The following is a 19,278-nucleotide window of genomic DNA, read 5'->3' as shown; positions in this document are numbered from 1 at the left end:
CAGCCAAGGCCACCACTAAACCACATCTTTGTGTTTGTCTCTGACTTGTCTTTCAAGGGAAGAAATAAACAGGTTCCTACCAGAGGGTCTGTTGAGAATCAGGGAGGAAGGAGTGTCTTGGAACAACAATTACAGCAACCTGATGGTGGGGCTCTACTTTGAGTTGGGCCATCTCCTCCTTTCATGGTCCCCTTGTGAAGAGAGAATAAAATGAATACACCTTCACTTCTCCTGGGAGAAGAATATTTATGGTAGAAAACAAAAGAAGTAATTTTCAGTGTAATCTGTCCTATCTTTCATCTGAAATTCAACCTGCACTCTCTGTATTGTAAATATTTTACTCACCAGAAACTTTTTTTCCCCATGGGATTTCTGTAAAAAAGGGAACAAAGACTATGGCACAGAGAAATGTTTTTGGATATGGGGCACGTTCATCTGTCTCACAGCTGTGCTGTGGTTTTGTTTCATCACACTTTCCTGTCAATCAAGTATTTGAGAATGAAACTCAGAAAAAAACCCTGTGCCTGTAATAAAGTTCAGTTCTGAAATATATCCAGAGTGGAAGCCTGTCCCCCATGGACATGAAGCAACAAAATTAACTCAGGAATGTTTTCATATGTTACAGTAACAAATTCAGCCTTCTCTTCTTGAGCTCTTGCTCCAGTTGTGCTGAGTTTTAATCCCTTCCTGCCTTCCCAGAGAAATGCAGGCAGGTGCTGAGTGTGGAGCAAGGTTGATGTGATGCTTTCCCTTTTCAAACCATCTCTTAACTCGAAAAACTTCAGCGCGTGTCTGCTCTTATCAGATCTCAAGCTTTGGCATAATTTTATCCCAGAAATGCAGTTGGATCCCTGCAGAAATGACTGCATGCCAAGCTGTCTGCGTTCAGCCTTCGCTTCTGGGAGTGCATAGGTGGGGCCTGCTCAGATTCAATTTGTGCCTTTGCATCTCTGCAGAAAGTTGAGATTGGAGAGTGCAGATGTCTCCTCGTTCAGGGTGGTTTGGCACTGGCAGATGCTCCATCAGCGCCTCATAATCTGCTCAGGCAGGCAGTGAACTGTGGAAAGGATCTGAAAGATTGCTCCCAATCTATGGCAGACAGGAATTTTTGATTATTTTATGTAATCTTGGCACTTGGAGAAACTTTTCTGTCTCCGCCATGAAAAGCTGAAGTGGTTTTATCATGGATAAGATGTCAGCACAGCCATGTTCCCCACTTCCATGCAGCTCATAGAGCCCCAGACTGGGATGGGTCAGAAGGACCTTAAAGCTCACAAAATTCCAACCCCCTGCCATGGGCTTCTCCACAATGTGTCTTTTACAGGGTTATCTTCTCCCAAACCCCTCGTGTGTAGCATTAAAGGCACATGACAAAGGTTCCTGGTCCGTGGTGAGGACAGGAGGGAAAGGCACAGGAGTGTAAAGCAGCTGGTTCTGAATATTGGAGATAATAAAAGATACAAAACCAGATAAATTCCACAAAACTCACAGACACCCCCATGTATAGACATTCAGTGCATTCAGATACCTAAACACACACGGGTATATATTTATATACAGTGTTTTTAGTTATATATTTAGATATAATAATAACTGTTTCCTTGGTGAAGTCCTTAAAACAGGATTGGGCCGTGCCACTGAACATGATGATAAAGAAATCCTTGGTGGGTTTATGGAAGTACTTGGTGAGTTTAAGAATTAAATTAGCTCTCTGGCATTTCCTTAACAGCAGGTGAAGTTCTCAATGGATATTTTATGATTCAGTATGTAACTGTACTTCCCACCCTTCCTTTTCGAACTGTGGGGCAGGGATGGCAGTGCCCTGAGTTAAAATGCACCTGTGTGTTCTCCCCTCTGTGCAGCTCCAGGAAGAGCCCGTGCAACAGCTCGGTGCCGAGCGAGGCGCGGCGGCCGGCGGAGCTGATGGGCCAGGAGGTGGTTCTGGTGTCCTTCCTGCTGCTCCTGCTGGTCTGGTTCCTGAACCGCGAGTTCGAGGTCAGCTACCGGCTGCACTACCACGGGGACGTGGAGGCCGACCTGCACCGCACCAAGATCCAGAGCATGAGGGATCAGGCTGACTGGCTGCTGAGGAACATCATCCCCTACCACGTGGCCGAGCAGCTGAAGGTGTCCCAGAGCTATTCCAAAAACCACGACAGCGGCGGGGTGATCTTTGCCAGCATCGTGAACTTCAGCGAGTTCTACGAGGAGAACTACGAGGGTGGCAAGGAGTGTTACCGGGTCCTGAACGAGCTCATCGGGGACTTCGACGAGCTGCTGAGCAAACCCCACTACAGCAGCATCGAGAAGATCAAAACCATCGGCGCCACCTACATGGCGGCGTCGGGGCTGAACACGTCGCAGTGCCAGGACAGCAGCCACCCCCACGGGCACCTGCAGACCCTTTTTGAATTTGCCAAAGAAATGATGCGGGTGGTGGACGACTTCAACAACAACATGCTGTGGTTTAACTTCAAACTCCGCATCGGCTTCAACCACGGCCCCCTCACGGCCGGGGTGATCGGCACCACCAAGCTGCTCTATGACATTTGGGGGGACACTGTGAACATCGCCAGCAGGATGGACACCACCGGCGTCGAGTGCCGCATCCAGGTGAGTGAGGAGAGCTACCGCATCCTCAGCAAGATGGGGTATGACTTTGACTACAGGGGGACGGTCAATGTGAAGGGGAAGGGTCAGATGAAGACCTACCTTTACCCCAAGTGCATGGACAACGGCATCGTGCCGCATCACCAGTTGTCCATATCTCCAGACATTCGGGTTCAAGTGGATGGCAGCATTGGGCGGTCTCCCACGGATGAGATTGCCAACCTGGTGCCTTCTGTACAGAATTCTGATAAGATAGCCCACGGCACGGATAGCTCAGAAGCCAAGGAGATCCTTCCTTCCGCCAAGAAGCTCCAGAAAGACGCGGCGAAGGCAGAGGAGAGGTGCAGGTTTGGCAAAGCTGTGGAAAAGGATGACTGTGAGGAGACGGGGACTGAGGAGGTCAATGAACTGACAAAGCTAAATATCTCTAAGAGTGTATGATGAACTGTCAGAGTTGCATGAAGTGCTCTGTCCATAGAAACACACAGACTTTTGCAATTGGCAGTTTTCTTTTCCAAGACAGACCTTCTCCACACCTGGGTTGTACGTTTGTGTTCATTTCGGCACCTGGGGCTGTGTGGATCATGGCTCTTCAGGGCTTGTTTTCATCCATCTCTCTCCTCCATGCCCCAAACCACATCCCAAGCTCCCCAGCTCCCTGTGCAACCATCTTACAGCTGAGTAGAGGATATTAAGTGCCTTCAGATATACTCCATTGGACTCCCTGTCAAGGTACAGAGGCCCCAAGTGAAATCATAGCTTTGGGTATTTATCTAATTTTAAAGAAAAGAAAAGCTGTGGTTATATCATTTTTATTGTTGTTTCTCACAAAACACTTTTTTTGGCTAATGCAACTCCTTGGGTTTTTTATATCTCTCGGAACAATGTTTTACTGTTATCAGACCTTTTGTATGTAACACACAGACATGTGCATGTATCTACCATATGAGACTGCTATAAAGTGCCAGTAATGCACCACAAGAATGTCTGGGCGAGGGGTGACACCCTTTGGGTCGGGCTGGAGGGGGAGTTGTGCCGTGGCTCAGCCTTTAGTTAGGGCAGGAGGAACAGCTGCCGCCGTTTTGTTCTCCTTTCCGATGCTTCTGCAGCCTCCATGTGCCATCGTGTGCTTTGGATACACTTCTTTTCCATATAGCCAATGAGTTACTGATCTGTGGGAATGGAAGGAGGGTTGGGACAGTGCCAGCTCTGGGGACAGGTTTCCAGAAGCAGGAGAGACCACGGGAGTGCTGCAGTTCAGGGCTCCCGGCTCCTTACGCAGCTCGGTGGGCAAAGGTAGGTGACATCGGTGTCTCTGAGCTGATTGGAGAGAGACAAAGAGAGAAGCAAAATAAATGTTTTGGGAATGCCTTTATTTATTTATTTATTTTATTCCTGTTTGGTTTTTTGGGGTTCTGTTAATTTTGTTTGGGAATTTTCGCGTGTGGAAGGGACCGGGAGAGATGAATTGTTCATGGGTTTAACGGGAGTGATAAGACAGTGTTTGAGCCTCTTTGAACTACCAACCACTGTGAGGATGTTACCTTAGGCAATATTTGGTTACAAGCTGGTGACTTTGAGAGCCACCAAACACAGTTGAGTATCCCAGCTTCCCTCTGGACTGAACCAATGGTGCTGCACAATATTTTTCAGGATTTTTACACACACACACACACACACACGCACACACACACACGCACACACTGTGTGCTTTTGCAGCAGGGAGGAAATCAGAATGCTCCCTTCCTGCTGCTGAAAGCAGGAATAGGGAACAGAGTCCCTGTAGTGAGCTGAGAAGCACAATCCTTTCCCAGAGCTGCAGACAGCTCTGTGCAGGTCCCCAGGAGCAGAGGCCTGCAGGAGCCCAGGAGCTGCTGCACAGAGGGAACTCTGGGACTGGGGGCTTAGGCTGTGCCAGTCTGCCCTCTGCACGCTTCCACCACGTCCCTCTCTGCTGTTTGATGCCCTGCTGGGGATCATATTGACCACTGAACTGTTCTAGTTCAGCCAACTCCCTCTGACACCAAATCAAGTGAAAGGATTTTTATTCCCAAAACAAGCTGATCAGCCAGTGAAGAGCTGGGGAAAGGTGGTGCTGCACTGGCTGCTGATGGAAGCTGGGGGCTCTTTCCATCTGAACTCGAGTCAGAATGTATTGATTCTTCCTCTCATCCCCATGTGATTTTGGGGTATGAGTAATAAATATATCCATTGGGGGGTTCCTGATCAGCTGGTGGAGATCCATCTCCTCTGCACAGTCAGCGTGGAGCCCGTGAAGCCTTTCTGAGATTTGAGTCTGTGGGATTTCTGGATCTCAGTTAAACAGAACTCTGTGCACAGGTTCTGCAAAGCTGCTGCTCATGCATGTCAGTATTCCATTTGATAGGAAAGCTGCTCAGAATTCATCTTCTTCACTCAATCTGCCAGCACACAACAAACCAGGGGATCCTCACCCCCAAATCCCTGTGCCACAGATGCTGTTGCCTGTTTGGAGGCTGTTCCCAATGAGCAGCAACGTGAGGTGGTTTTGGGGGCAGAGGTTTCTAGCAGCTTCCTACGCCCTAGGTTACAACTTCCCCCTCCCCACAGTAGGTTGTACTTCCAACTTTCAGGTAGAAATTCTGCAAATACCTCTTGCATCTGAAGAATTTGTTCCTGAAACCATTGTTAGGGTTTTTGGTGCAGTCAAGGTGTGTCAGTATTCCTTTTCCTACAGGCAAGGAGCTAACATGATCCAGAATTGTTTACATACCTTCCAGTGTTATGTTATTATCTTAGAGTCGTTCCAGCCTTTCTCCCTGACACTTCTTTCTCCCAGTTTTACAGACCCTGCCCGTCCTTGCTCTCTCCCTGCTCAGCTGTGTGCAAGGGCAGAGCTCAGTCAGGACATGCTGGCTCCTTGAGATGCTGCACAATAACCAAACCTCCACCAGCCCCAGCCCTGCACCAGGGAGAGGCTGGCAACCTCCGGTTAAACCCGAAAGGAGGTGCTGGAATGGAACCCCAGACCCCAACCACCTCCCTCTTCATTGTTCAGGATGCAGAATCCTTCTCCTCCAGCCTATAAAGTACACAAGGCTCCCATGCTGCTGTGGGATCATTGAATTTGTGGGAACATCCGAATGCCAAACTCCAAACCCACCAGGGCCTCTCTTTGTTGGCACTAAGCAAATAAAGGCACTGAGGACAGCAGCTCTGGTGGACTCAGAAATCAAGGGCTGCCAGTGATGGTACTCTGCCTTAACTCTGGATTGGGAAAAGACTCCTGATGGGTGACCAGTGGTGCCCCATTTGCTCATTGCCAGGACAGCAGCAGTTCCACACCTGGGGCTGCCAGGGGTTCAATCTCTTCAATGCAGTGTAGTAACCACAGCAAGAAGTTCAGTTCTCAATGGATGGTTTGGAGGGGGAGGTTTTCCAGGTGCAAGGAGATACCTGTTTGTGTTGCAAACCGGTGTGAGCTGAACCTTCACACCTCCCCTTATGCTTTTGAAGATTTATCCTGACACAGAAATGACTCTGGAGGCGTTTCTAGCAGTGTTGTGTGGCTCTGCTGCAGAGTTCTGACACTGGCAAAGTTCACTGCATTCAGTGCCTGTGCTGTGTGTGCTGTTGGTGCTGGCTGGATCCCCAGGGGTTTATTCCACAAGGACAATCCATGTGTGGCTGTGCTTCCGATCTTTAGGGTGGTTTAATGGCAGTGATTTAAAAATGGTCCAGAGAAGGGGACTGGGGAGGTTGCTGAGTATTTGTGAGCTCCATGTTGTCTTCTGCCACTTGCAGCACCTGCTCCAGGGTGCAGAGTGACAAGGAGTGCACAGAATACTGTCAGCAGTGAGATCTTCATCTGCTGCTAACACACCAACATGCTTTTGCCTCCCTGCTGCTCCTGTGAGAGTTTTCTCAGTGAGATCCAGGTAAATGGCATTCCCATTGATTAACTGCTGGCATCAGGATTTGGAGAAGGATGGATTTGCTGTTACTTCCCAGGATGTGGGGCCATTCCCCTTTGCTGGAAGTAACATGAGCAGAGTGGGACAGTGCCACAATCTGGCTGCAGCTTCTGCTGTGTCCCAGGAGTGACAAAATGAGGGGAGGAAAGGGTGGGTTCCCCAAGGGCTTTTCACAAAACATAAGTATTTGGATACTCTAGGGCTAAAACACAGAAAGGAGGTGCCCAGAGCAAAACTGAAGGGACCTCCCTGTACCCATAGCAGCTTTAGCTAAAGAGGAGTTTATTCATGAGTAAAAGGCCACGTTTTTAAGGTTTCTGGCATTTTAAAATTGCTAACTCTGACCTGTTTCTAAAACCTTCTGTCTAAATGCAGCAAAAGGTGTTGCAAGGGAGCAGTTAATTCAGATCACAACATCTCAAGAGGCTGAAGGTGCCTGGGATTGGCTGTAATGTCTTTGGCTGTTTAAATCTGCACCTTGGCTTGGGGAGGTTCTGCCAAATTCAAAAATTTGTTTTCTCCCTTCTTCCCTGCTGTGGTCTTGTTTTCTCCATCTGGATGGGACACACAGGTGGCTGTTGCCCTCTGCTCCTCACCTTTGGGAATCTGTGTCTTCCTCATTGCACAGCAGCACCTGAGCTGAGCTCAGGGCTCTGGGTGCTGCTGGTGCCTCCCTGTGTCCTGAGGAAAGGGATGAGATGTGTTTGCTTTGATGCCTTGATCCATTCTGCCTGGTCACAGCTGCAGCTTCCTCCTCGTGGTGGTGACAGAAGGTACAGAAGAGGCACATCCCTGCAGTTAAATTGAAGAATTACATTTTAAAATGCAGATGTTGTTTATTGATGTGATTTTCCCAGTTGCTGGCAATGCCAGAGGGGTGGTTTTGCTGTAAGAACAGAATGATTTGCATGTGGGGACAGTCGAGGTGGAGGTGCAGGGATGACCCAGTGCTATGACACTGCCATCTCAATGCCCAGGCAGCTGTGAAAAACCAGCTGAAGTCTCAGAGTACTGCTGAGACTTGACTGGCTGCTTGTGGAACATCAGTTTGGGCAGCAAAGTCATTTGCTCCAATGTTTTTCTCCTTTTGAGTTCTCTCTGCAGGCTGTAGCTGTCCTTGGTTTGTTTCCTGGGGTAAAACTTGAATTGCCATTGCTGAGACTGAACTGTACAGGCAGTGGCAGTGGGATTCTACAAAATCCTATAAAAAAGTTGGAATTAGTGACCATTACTCACCAATTCCTGCAGGCCCTGGAGCTGTGTGAGTGCTGCCATGGAGTGAAGGTGTCTCAGTTCAGAGCTGTATACAACTCAGTGTCAGGCTTTGGCTCCATATGGTAACGTGCTTCCAGGTCTGGAACTGGGGGGACAAGGAGAGGGGAATGTGGAGTGAGCTGCTGGCTGGTCTCAAGGGCTGATCTGTGTCCAGGAGTGCTGTACAGGAAGGTGTCTCAGGTGTAAGCAGAGCCTCAGCTTCCCAAGCTGTTCCTGTTTTGGTTTTGTTCTGGGGCAGGGAACCAGAGAGCCCTAAAATGGGCTGATTTTATTAAAATCTGCGTTAGCACCACCCCCTGAATTCTGTACAGAGAGTTATTGGTGAAAGTCAGACAGCAGGAGCTTATTCCCTTTGTCTTATTTAAAGAGTTTGTTTAAAATGAAACAAAGGGCTCTGTAGAAGTTGAAGGAGAAAATAAAAGAGGTGGAATGTGTCTTGTCTTGACAGTGGTGCAGTTTGAGGGTGGCATGAGAAGGAGGTTTGAGGTGCTTTGCAGACTCATGGTAAAGCTCTGGTAGAAAAAAAACAATACAAACATTTTGTATAAAATCTCTTCCAAGTCTTTGTGGTGTGAACTGAAATTCTGTCCCAGCCCTGATAAGGGGCTGGGCTGTACAGCACGTACAGAACTGTTTGCTCCTTGTCTTTGGGAGTCAATATTGGCTTGGGAGAAAAAGATTCCTTTGGACAAAACAGATTGGTGGGAGATATTTAAAGCTTTTTTTTTTCCTGGTTCCTTATTGTAGCTGCTAAACATGTGCTGCCCTAACCCAGCTGCCTGGAGCTGGAGGCAGGTGCTCAGTGTCTTCCCACACTCCTGCTCAGGGGTGGAGCTCAGCATCCTCCTCAGGAGCTGTCCCACACTGCACATCAGTGTCTGAGGCAGCAGCCCTTGGTGTTCTACCCTTCTGGAATGGCCCCCAGGCTGTCAGCATCTCCTGTCCCAGCCTTGGTGTGGTTTGCTGCATTCTCTCCTTGTTCTCTGGCTCACTGCAGCAATTGCACAGAATCCCAGAATGGTTTGGGTTGGAAGGGACCTTAAATCCCATCCAGTGCCACCCCTGCCATGGCAGGGACACCTTCCACTGTCCCAGGCTGCTCCAAGCCCTGCCCAGCCTGGCCTTGGGCACTGCCAGGGATCCAGGGGCAGTCACAGCTGCTCTGGGCACCCTGTGCCAGGGCCTGCCCACCCTGCCAGGGAACAATTCCTTATTCCCAATATCCCATCCAGCCCTGCCCTCTGGCAGTGGGAGCCATTCCCTGTGTCCTGTGCCTCCATCCCTTGTCCCCAGTCCCTCTCCAGCTCTCCTGGAGCCCCTTGAGGCCCTGGCAGGGGCTCTGAGGTGTCCCTGGAGCCTTCTCCTCTCCAGGTGAGCACCCCCAGCATTCCAAGTCTGACATCAGAGCAGAGGGGCTCCAGCCCTTGGGGCATCTCCATGCTGGTAATGGATTTTAATGTCCAGAAATTGCAGCATTCACTGAAGAACTGCAGAGAAGGTCCTGGCTGGGAACAGTTGGTACAAGTTTAAGTTCTCACTCTCATGGGTCATACTCTGACCAATTTATCATCCAGCTCATTGCTGGATGTGTGGTGTAAGCCAGTGCCACCACTTGAGTGTCACTGATTTGGCCACCAGTTCTCAAATCCTCCTTCAGATGAATCAAAGTGACTTTCTCAAGTTTTTCCTCATTTTCCTCCCTCAGTTACTCACGTCTTCACTTGTTTCTACCTTGGTGCATTCTGTTTTTGGAATTGAAGATGGTTTGTGTCGATTTGTGCTGGAGATACAGCTCAGGGCGGGAGAGAACACATAGCATGTGGTCCACACGTGGGTGTGCCCAAGGGGAAATGCCACTTCAGTGACTCTGAAGCTTTGCCTTTTGCAGGTGAGCCCAGAGCTGTGTTTAGGATTTATTTCCAGTACTGGATGTACCACTCCATCATAGCCAAAGGAGGGGGTGGCAGCACTGCCAGCTGTGCTCTGTGTCACTGCCTCAGCCAGTGTTTGGCCACTGCACAGGTACTGGCATGGTCCCACTGGCACCAGCAGGTGTCCCAGGAGCCCTCAGCTACCAGTGACCCTCTCCCCAATTCCATTGCTTCTGGTTTCAGAGCCCATGCTGAGATACAGAGATACATAATACCTATGCTGAGACAGAGACCTGTTACATCCTACTGCACGTACAGCTTTAAACTTCCAAAGTAATAAACTCTTTAAAGCCAAGAGCCTTAACAACTCCAACATCTGCTGAGACAAGAAGCACAGTTCCGAGGTCGTGCTGAGCATTTGGGAATTTTTCCAGCTCGATGGCAGGTGGCTCTGGTTTGCAGGGAGGCAGCAGCAGTGTCCAAAGATGACAAGGACCTTGGCCACCCTCACCCATTTCCCCAGGAACAGGTAGACAAGCCCCCCTCTGTGCTCTCAGGAAAGTCACCTCACTGCCCAGTGCCAGCTGGAGAGCTTTAGGTGTTGAATTGCTCAGAAAAGCTCCTTCTTTCCATGAAACAGTATTCTTAACTTAGCATCAAATGTTGTCTTTGCTGGTGGCAGGGACTGGATTCCTCGTTTCTCACCCTTTGATCCTTCCAGCCCTGAGGGAGACAAGGCAGGGATGTAAATGATAGGAAAGGGGCATCAATTGGGAAGGAGCTGGGTGTGCCCCTGCAGCCAGCCCCAGTGGAGGAGCTGCCATGTAGGTCCCAAAGTGGTGCCTGGGCAGCAGCCAAGCTGTCCCCGAGCTCTGGGGAGGTTTGCTCCTGGGCAGCCAGGCCATGGACACCTTGGTAAATGCACCTTCCCTCCTGCCTGTTGGTTTGGTTTTCTCACAGAACAAATCTCAGCTGGTTACTGAAAGCCTGCAGTGGGAATCAGAGCTCTGTGTCCAACCATGACCCGCTGGGGCTGGGGTAAGGGTTGGGGTTGGGATTTGGGGTTGGATCTGCCCATCCTCTGTCCACACAGTGACACCCACACAGTGATCCCCCTGTGAAAGCCATCACTGGGCATTGAGAGTGGTGGTACCTGATTACAAACAGCTGGAGAGAGATTAATTCTGGAGTGATCAGCAGTGTTGGCTTTGGTTTGCCAAGGGCAAGGAGTGGGCCTGGGAGCCAGCACAGGCCCCCGAGCATCCCCTTCTTCCTTGAGGAGCCCCCTCAGCACTGACCCAGGGCTTCAGCACTCCCTGTTCTTGCACAAGCACACGTGGGGATGGATAGAAATACAGATGGATAGAAAGCATTAATTGAAAATGCCATTGAAACATTATTGAATTACAAATTGAAAATGAATTGACAACAGTTTCCAGTTAAAATATTTTCAAAGGCAAATTTAAGTGGTTCGAAGTCTCCAGGTTAGCTGGACATTATTTTTTCCTGGTATCTCTGGTTCCTTTCCCTCCTGCCCAGCGCGGCCCGTGTTCCCACCTTCTCCCTCCCTTGCAGAAGGAAAGAACCGCTCTGTTTACACCCCCTGCTGGGGCAGCCTCGCCCGGGGCTGCACGGGGGACGGGGCTTCCTCGCAGCAGCCTCACTGTAAATACTCTGCCAATGCTTCGTGGACAAACCGAGATGGCACAAAGTTGTATGTGTGAAATATTAAGCTGTGTGTGTAAATAGATCCAACGTGTATTATCTGCGGCTCTGTAATCAATTGTGTATTAAACTGCTCCACTGTACCGATCATTTCATGCTCTCTTAGATGTAGAAAAGCTGAGAAGTAATTCACAATACACTGTGTCAACTCCAAATCGATTTTGCTTTCGTATTTTTGCTCCAACCCCACTTCAGCCGCAGCCCTTGGCACGTGATCTGGAAGAAGAATAGTTTGGAATAGGCTTTTCAGGTTTGGATCTGGCTTTTAGCAATGTTTGTTTGATAATCATGAAGCCACCAAGTTAATTTTTGATTAGGTGCATATTTAGGAGGCATCTTAAACACGGAAAGGATTGTCACACAGATGTGCTGCACTTTGATATGTTGGTTGGCAGTGAATGCCCTTCCTGTTCCTAGTGTCCAGGCTGAGAAGACAACTCCTTCCTAATTTTTCCTCGTTTTAATCCAGCTCTGAAGCATTGGGAAGGGGCCGTGCAGCCACCACTTCTTCAGCCACCTTAGGTCACTGCTGGGCAGAGCTTTTTGACACAGGGAGCTTGTGTTGGCCAAAACTGGGGATGAGCTTTAAAGAGTTATTTTTCTATTTGGCAGAGAGCATTGATGGTTTACTCTGGAATTCCAGTGCCTTATTCAGATCCCTTTAATTTGCTTGGAAAGGGGAATGAGGCAGTTTTTCTGGAGTGAGTGTCCATAGAGCAAGGACTGGCTGAGTGGCAGTGGCTGGGCAAGAAGAGGAACTTTGATAGTTCCAAAACTGGAATCTGGCTCAAAGAACAAACCCTGTGTCTGTCTGTCTGTCTCACACCCCCCACCTCTCTCGGGGTTTCCTGTCAGCATCCCACTGTGTGTTCATCAGGTTTCACTGGGGAATGGAAGCCCTAATGAGGCCCTGAGCTCTGTTCCCTGTCAGGGTTTGACCTGGCAGATGGCAGAAGGTTTCCTCTGGATCCTGCTGCCTGTTGATGACCAGTGACCCACCACCATTGTGTCCTGGAGCACCAAACCCTTCTCACCAGGCAGCCAGAGCATCTGAATGTGTCCAGTCACACTGTCCAGCTTCCCTTTCCCTACTCTCCCTTGGCTGCAGCAGCACAAGAGCTGCTGGAATTAAAGTGATGTCCAGTTTCTCTGGGTCCTGACTGATTCTTTTCCCCCATATTTCAAATTTTTTTTTTTCCCACACACCAGGTAAGTATCAGAGCACACAGTAACACCTGTGGTGTAATTGGCACCACAGCCAGCGTTTGTCCTGAGCTCCTCAGTGCCAGCCCAATGTTTAATGCCAGTAGGGATGTGTAGGTCTTGCTGGCATGTTCCCTGGTATTCACCTTCTGGTGCAGGTGAAAACTGTTCCAATGTTGTCCAGGCAGGTTCTGATTGTGGATCGTGGTAATTGTCAACTGCCAAGGGATATTTTTTAATAAATCTGGTCAAGGTATTTCAAATTAATCCAGTCTTGCTGTTTTCAGTTTGTCTTGTCCTGGGTAAGCCCATGTTAAAGTTTCTTTTTTTTCTGTGCTTTGGTTCATGGTCAGGACGTGTCGTACACCGATGTTGGGTGTATTGAAAGACCCACCCTGTGTGTGGTTAGTTTGTGTGGGGATGTGTAACAAGGAAAGCCCAAAGATCTCTCAGGGAGATGTTTCGCAGCAGTTCCTGAAAGTCTGGGCTGTGTTTGTCCCTAGTGAGCCTTGGGTGCTCAGCCTGCTGCTATGGTGTGCTTGGCCCAACTGGACAGTGGGGGACAGCAGGGCCAACCCAGAGGCTGTTCCATGTCTCTCATCTACAGGTGCTGCCAGGGATCTGGCACCTCAGGCCTGCTGCAGAATGGGATCTCTGTGGGATCCACTGGCTTCTTCCTCCTCTGGTAGAAGGAGGCTCCAGGATTGCCCTGGGTGCTGGGAAGGTGAATGGTACCTGACCCTACAGGTTATTGGTGTGGGGGTGCTCCCAGGTTCCTGGCTGTGCCACTCTCAGGGTTTCCACTTCTGAGGAACCACCATCACCTTGGGGGTAATGGAGAGGTGCTGCAGCACCTGGAGCCATCTCCCAGTCTGTGACCCATGGGTGGCTGGAAATGCCCAGCCTTTGCCCTCGTTGCTCAACCAGAGGTGATACTGCAGCTTTCCTGTGGAGGTGAGAACTTGCAGGTGACCTCTGGCCCAGGCTTGGCCACATTTTAGGACCCCAGTGCCCTCCCAGCTCCAGCATTGAGGGAGGTGGGTGTGGAACACGTCTTCCAGCTGGAACCATACCCCCAATTCCCCTGGGGTATCCTTGGGGTCTTCTTGGGGAGTCCCAATCCAAGCTGTTCCCCTGTTTTCCTGGGACTGCTCCAGCTCTGTCTGGGTCACAGCCCTGGGCTCCATCTCTGCCCAGAGAATGCCCATCTGCCTCTCCCTGCTGTGTCATCACCACAACTTCATCAAAGCACTCTGCCCTGGTCCTGCTTCAGGGGCAGCCCATGGAGAGGGTGATCTCACCTGGCTTCTTGCACCAGCCACCGACTCTCCCCCCTTTTCACACCAAAGAGCTTTTCCTTTATCTCTGGATGAAAACGTTCTTTGGAGCAGTGATTTCCCCCCTCTCTCTCTGGGTCTGTGACATTTCAGGCCAGCAAAGCCCTCAGCAGTTTGTATTAATGGCTGTGGCCACTGCAGTGGCATCGTGTGTCATGGCTCTGCCAGGGCTGTGCTCAGCCTGGCCACAGCAGCTTTGGGTCTCACTCATTAATCACCACTTTGCTTTTGGTAACTAAACTTCTGTTGCTTTGCGACATCAAGCAGCATTTCTCATTTCCCAGCCTCACAGAGTTTATGGGAATTTAAGAGCTAGATGCAAATTAACTTCATTAACATGCTTAATTATCTTATAAACCTCATACCTAACTGTCCTGCATATGCTTTGTACTTGACACTTATGACACAGTGACCATGCTGGGCTTGGCACGAGGTGCCTGAGAGAGAAAACCTTTGGGAAGAGCCCTCTGCCTGCAGAGGGGCTGTGTTAGGGCCAGGGGCATGCTGGAGGTGAAATGTCTGTTTTCAAAGGCTGTGTCCAAGCTGGGAGATGGGAAATGATGTGTAGAACTTGTGGCAGAATGGCACAATCTTAGGAATGATCTGTGAAAAGCAGAGAACCAGCATGGAAACAACTGAAACAAACCCCAATCCCTGTTTGCAGCCCAAGCTCCTGGACTGGATTCCGTGGTGGCACAGGATGCATTTCACAGGGGGGAGCTGTGCTGCAGTCACAGCCCTGGGTGCCTTGAGCAGTCTCAGGGAATGCTTCTGTCCTTATTTAATGTTATTGAAAAACAGCAGAAAAAATGAGCCTTTACTTCTAGCTTGGTTTGCAAACCCATGGATCTGCCTGTGTAAGGGACAATGCAAACCCCACACTTCCCCAGAGTCCCCTGTGGGTTTAGGGGCTGTGACAGGGTCTGGGCACAGACTGTCAGCTCTTCTGTACAACAGAATTGTGTTGAAGCCACCTCTGTCAGTGGACACTTGGCACATGGGGTGACCCTTCGGGTGCTGCTGTGTGCGCCTCGCTGGCATGGGAAAAGCAGTGATGTTGTGTTGCTTTCTGCTTTTTGGACATGTGCTTGGAACCAAGCTGAAGCAGAACATGAATTTTGCAGGCCTGAGAGGGAGAAAGGACCCAAGGTGAGCAGCCCTGGGAACAGCTGTCCTGCCACCACAGCAGTGGTGAGTCCGTGTGTCCAGGCAGTGGAGAGCAGGGAGCACAGTGCATAGCAAAGTGCTGACGAGGGATCTCCTTCCCTCCTCTTGCTCTTGCCAGCTCACATCAAGCCAAAGACACCTTGTTCCTGCAGGGGCTTGGATAACACGCCAGCCTGGGCACCCCTCTGCCTTCCACCCTCTGCATCCAGCCTCCTGGTCCCAGGCCAACCTCCCTATCACATTACCAGCCCCATTCCCTCCAGCGCCGGCAGCCATGAAGTTTAGGAGAGAGAATGTTGGAAACTGTGGAGCTGGAGCTCTAAATAATTGTAAATATGAGCAAACCAGAGATGTGGCTGCGGGGCAAGTATTGTCTCTTTGTTCTGTGGTTGTGACCAAACTGGGAAGTTGAAGAGAAAACACAACTTTGCAGCAGGTTGGTGGTTTGGGGTGTTTTTTGTGTGGAGTTTTTTGGGGGGAGCCCAGGCCCCCAGGGCACAGTGGTTTGATGGCATTGCAAGTGATGTACAAACATGTATTAATAGCATTTTTTTGCTAACTCTGTGCCAGCCACACTGAATCCTTCTTCCTGGAAAAAGAGGAAATCATTTAACTTTTCTTTCTAATCTGTAGAAAATACAAGGGGAAAGTGCTCCCCTCACGTAGATCCTGCCTGCAGAGCTGCTGTTGCACAGTTCCTGCCCCAGCATCCAGCACCGATTCACACCACAGGAGCCACAGCTGCACCTGTAGGTGCCACTGTGATCCAGCTGGGCATGTCCTGCTGCTTCAGCTCCTTGTCTGCCAGGAGCTCCCCTAAACTCTGTCTGGTGAACTCATCTCATGTCTGCTGAGAGGGCTCACAGGGAGCCTCTGGAGAAGGGAACATCCATGGGAACAGAGGAGCTGCTGTGATACCAGGATGGCACCTTGACCCAGAGGTCCCCTGAAATGGTTTTTAGCCCTGAAGGTGCCCAGTTTGCTGGTGGTGGGTTCCTGTAAAGGCTGTCACAGCTGTGCTGATGCTGAGTGCACCTAGGGGCATTAGGAAAGGGGAGTCAGATGTGACAGGCTGAACCTCCAGCTGAGGTCTTGCAGCATGTGTCACTCTCTGCTTCCAGGCCATGTACCAGGACTCATCCTTCCCTGCTGACCCCCATTCTGGGAGTTATATCTGTTCTCCTCCTTTCTGGGTGGGTTTTGGGGTGTCTGTGTGTTACCTGCACGTGGAAGAAGGCAGTCTCTTGCTTTTATAACTGCTGCATAAAGGTGTAAATGCCATAAGGCCCCTCGTTGCCAAAGATGCTTCCCAAAGACTGAAGATGCCAGGAAGGACCCCACAAAGCAACGGGACTGTGATAGGCAGAAACCTGCAGTTCTCCCCTTTGTCCCGGCCAGCAGCCAGGGCTAGGGTGGCCTTGGGGACAAGGGGACAGGAGGGGCTGGCAAGGGCGCAGGGTCCGGCATGTCCCGGCCTTTATCTCCCCCTAGTGCCACCTGCCAGGCTCCTTTGCTCCGGTGCTGCGCCGAGCAGAGTCCGGCAGTGCCGCTCACAGCGGCCCTGGGGCGTGAGGGGACCAGCTCTGGGGCAACCACATCCCAGAGCAGCACAGGGACTGTGGGGAACGGGGCAGGGCACAGCTGTGGGGCAGGACCCTATTGGCCACAGGAGGGATGACCTGAAAATCCTGGCAAGTAAGCGTCAGGAAGAGCCACGACATCCAGCTGCAACAAAGAGGTGTTGGCATCACGGGAGCTGCGGTGGTGGTGGGAGGAGACGAGATGGTGGAGAGTGAGGTGATGAATGTACCTTTGCTTGGCCTGAAGGGACCCGAAAGGTGACATTTCCAAGGCTGAAATGAGGCTGTTCTAGTGGCACTGTCACCTGAGCAAGGCCAAGGGTCCCTCGCAGTTGTGACATTCCTGAAAGCATGGGACAGGGTCACCCCCTGCCTTCGAGGCCATGGGGATGTGCAGCCCCGTGCTCGAGGCAGCCTGGCCCTGGAGATCGCCCTCGGAGCTGGAGATCACCTTCGGCCAGCAGGACCTTGCTCAGTCCTGAGCCACGTGTGACTGAGTTGTGTCCAGCCTCAGCAGCAGCCGGGGGTAGCACACAGCCCGCGGGGCTCTGCTCCTGTGGCTCGTCCTCTGTTCTCTCCGAGCTTCCCATCGCCCGTGGTTTGAGCAGGAAAAATGGGCAAGAGGCTCTTCCTCACAGACTGGCTCTCCCCCCAGCCCGGCAGGGTAAGGTGTGGGAGGGAAATGGTTACAAAGGTATCGTTTGGCACCACAAAAGGGCTCTGTACAGCTGTGGGTGGGGTCACAGGCGTCTCCTCGGTTTGGCTCCCCGGGGAGCCGCTTCACACCCTGCTGCAGGTGACGTGCTGTGCTCTGCCTCGGGTGACCTGGCACCACTGGGGACTCCACGTTTTGGGGCTGTCCCCAAGCTGGGGCTGGAGCCTGTGCTGATTTAATGCGTTTTTTCGCTCCTAAAATGTTCAGCACATGGTGCCGGGGACACAGGGCAGGCTGGGGGGCACAGGGCTGGGTGTATGGGGGCATACAGGGCAGGGTGTGGGGCTGTGCTTGTGGGGTCCTATGGGGTACGGTGTGGGGTCGCGTTCTGTGCAGCCATATGGGGGGCAGGGTGTGGGGTTGTGCTTGTGGGGCCATGTGGGGCAGGCCATGGGGCTGTGTAGCCTGAGGCCACGTTCTGTGGGGTGCACAGGCAGCCTCTGCTTTATGGGGGGACCCAAGCCATGCTGGATCCACATCACCGCATCCCCAACACAGGGACTTGCCCAAGCTGGGGGGTCACACAGCTGTGGATGTGCCTGGCCACAAAACACCCATCCACTGCAACCTCCCCCAGCGCCCTGTGCTCTTCCAGTCCCTGTACCAATCCCAGGGCTCTTCCCAGCAGGAATCAGCCCACTGAAGGAGTTTGCTGCTCTCTTCTGGCTTTAGACACATTTCGAATTGGAGGATTCCTCTTTTTCAGAGCGCGCAGAGGAGACGCGTGCACGCACAGGGTTAATTGCAATGAAAGCCCGTTGGGTTTTAGCGGCCCCCCCGCGCCGGCCGGCCCCTGGCAGCCTGTGCCCGGGTATTTATAGCACCGTGAACTTTGAGCGTGTCCAGCGAGCGGGCAAAACCCGCTGGGGACGTGGGGACGGCCCCGGCAGAGCTGGAGGCTGTCGGGGGTCCTGGCCCAGGCTTCAGCAAAGCAACCCACATCATCCAGCAACACATCCCGGCCCCGAGTGCCCCACACACCCCACAGGCAGGCAGCTCCGGGGCACCCAGGGACCCCCGGCTGTGGGACCCCTGTGAACGCACCTGGGTGGCTGAGGACGTGGGGCTGAGCCTCTTCCGGCCACAGCAGCAGCAGAGCAGCGTCCTCCCAAGCTGATGTTCCCGGTTTGAGCTGGCATCCCTGGTTTCAGCAGCAGCTGAATGCAGGCATCTTGTTTTCCATGACAAACAACAGGCAGAAGACCCCATCTCTTCACGGTGTCCCGGGGCAGATTCCTTCTCATCAGACAACCTGCCAGCCAGTTCATGTCCTGGAGAGAAAACATCATGTGTGGCTTCCTTACTCTGAAATTAGGCAGAGGAAAGGGAGAGTATATGTGGTAGGGGATGGGAAGCCTGTGTGTGTAAAGACTTGAAAAAGATCTAAAACAAAAAACAAAACAAAACATGTCCACAAAAAAAAAAACAACCAAAAAAGAGAGGATTTGTTTATCTTTTAGCAGGTGGTATTTGGTGCCCCCATTGAAGGGGCAGCCCAGAAAGCCAGCGTTATCCTGGGCTCATCCCACAGCATGGGCAGCAGGTGAGGGTGGGATTCAGGTGAGATCCCACCTGCAGAGCTGCCTCCAGTTCTGAGGCATTGGCATCAGAAGGATGTGGAGCTGCTGAAGTGAGTCCAGAGGAGCCCATGGAGGTGCTCCAGGGACTGGAGCCCCTCTGCTTTGATGTCAGACATGGAATGCTGGGGGTGCTCACCTGGAGAGGAGAAGGCTCCAGGGACACCTCAGAGCCCCTGGCAGGGCCTAAAGGGGCTTCAGGAGAGCTGGAGAGGGACTGGGGACAAGGGATGGAGGGACAGGACACAGGGAATGGCTCCCACTG

General features: G+C 51.5%; 1 protein-coding gene across 1 annotated transcript in view; it reads left to right on the top strand.

The window, feature by feature from the left end:
- ADCY9 (adenylate cyclase 9) overlaps window positions 1-12,005 on the top strand; it is a 90,428-nt gene extending 78,423 nt beyond the window's left edge. Inside the window, exon 10 of the mRNA XM_084216536.1 lies at window positions 1,863-12,005. Within this exon, the coding sequence (XP_084072662.1) occupies window positions 1,863-3,051 (1,189 nt within the window). The 3' untranslated portion in view covers window positions 3,052-12,005. The remainder of the gene's footprint in view (window positions 1-1,862) is intronic.
- The last annotated feature ends 7,273 nt before the right edge of the window (window positions 12,006-19,278 follow it).

The sequence above is a fragment of the Fringilla coelebs genome (assembly GCF_963513975.1).
Source record: "Fringilla coelebs genome assembly, chromosome: 16".
In the NCBI taxonomy this organism is placed as follows: Eukaryota; Metazoa; Chordata; class Aves; order Passeriformes; family Fringillidae; genus Fringilla; species Fringilla coelebs.
The sequence above is the reverse complement of the archived record's forward strand: the minus strand, read 5'-3'. Positions and strand labels throughout refer to the sequence as shown.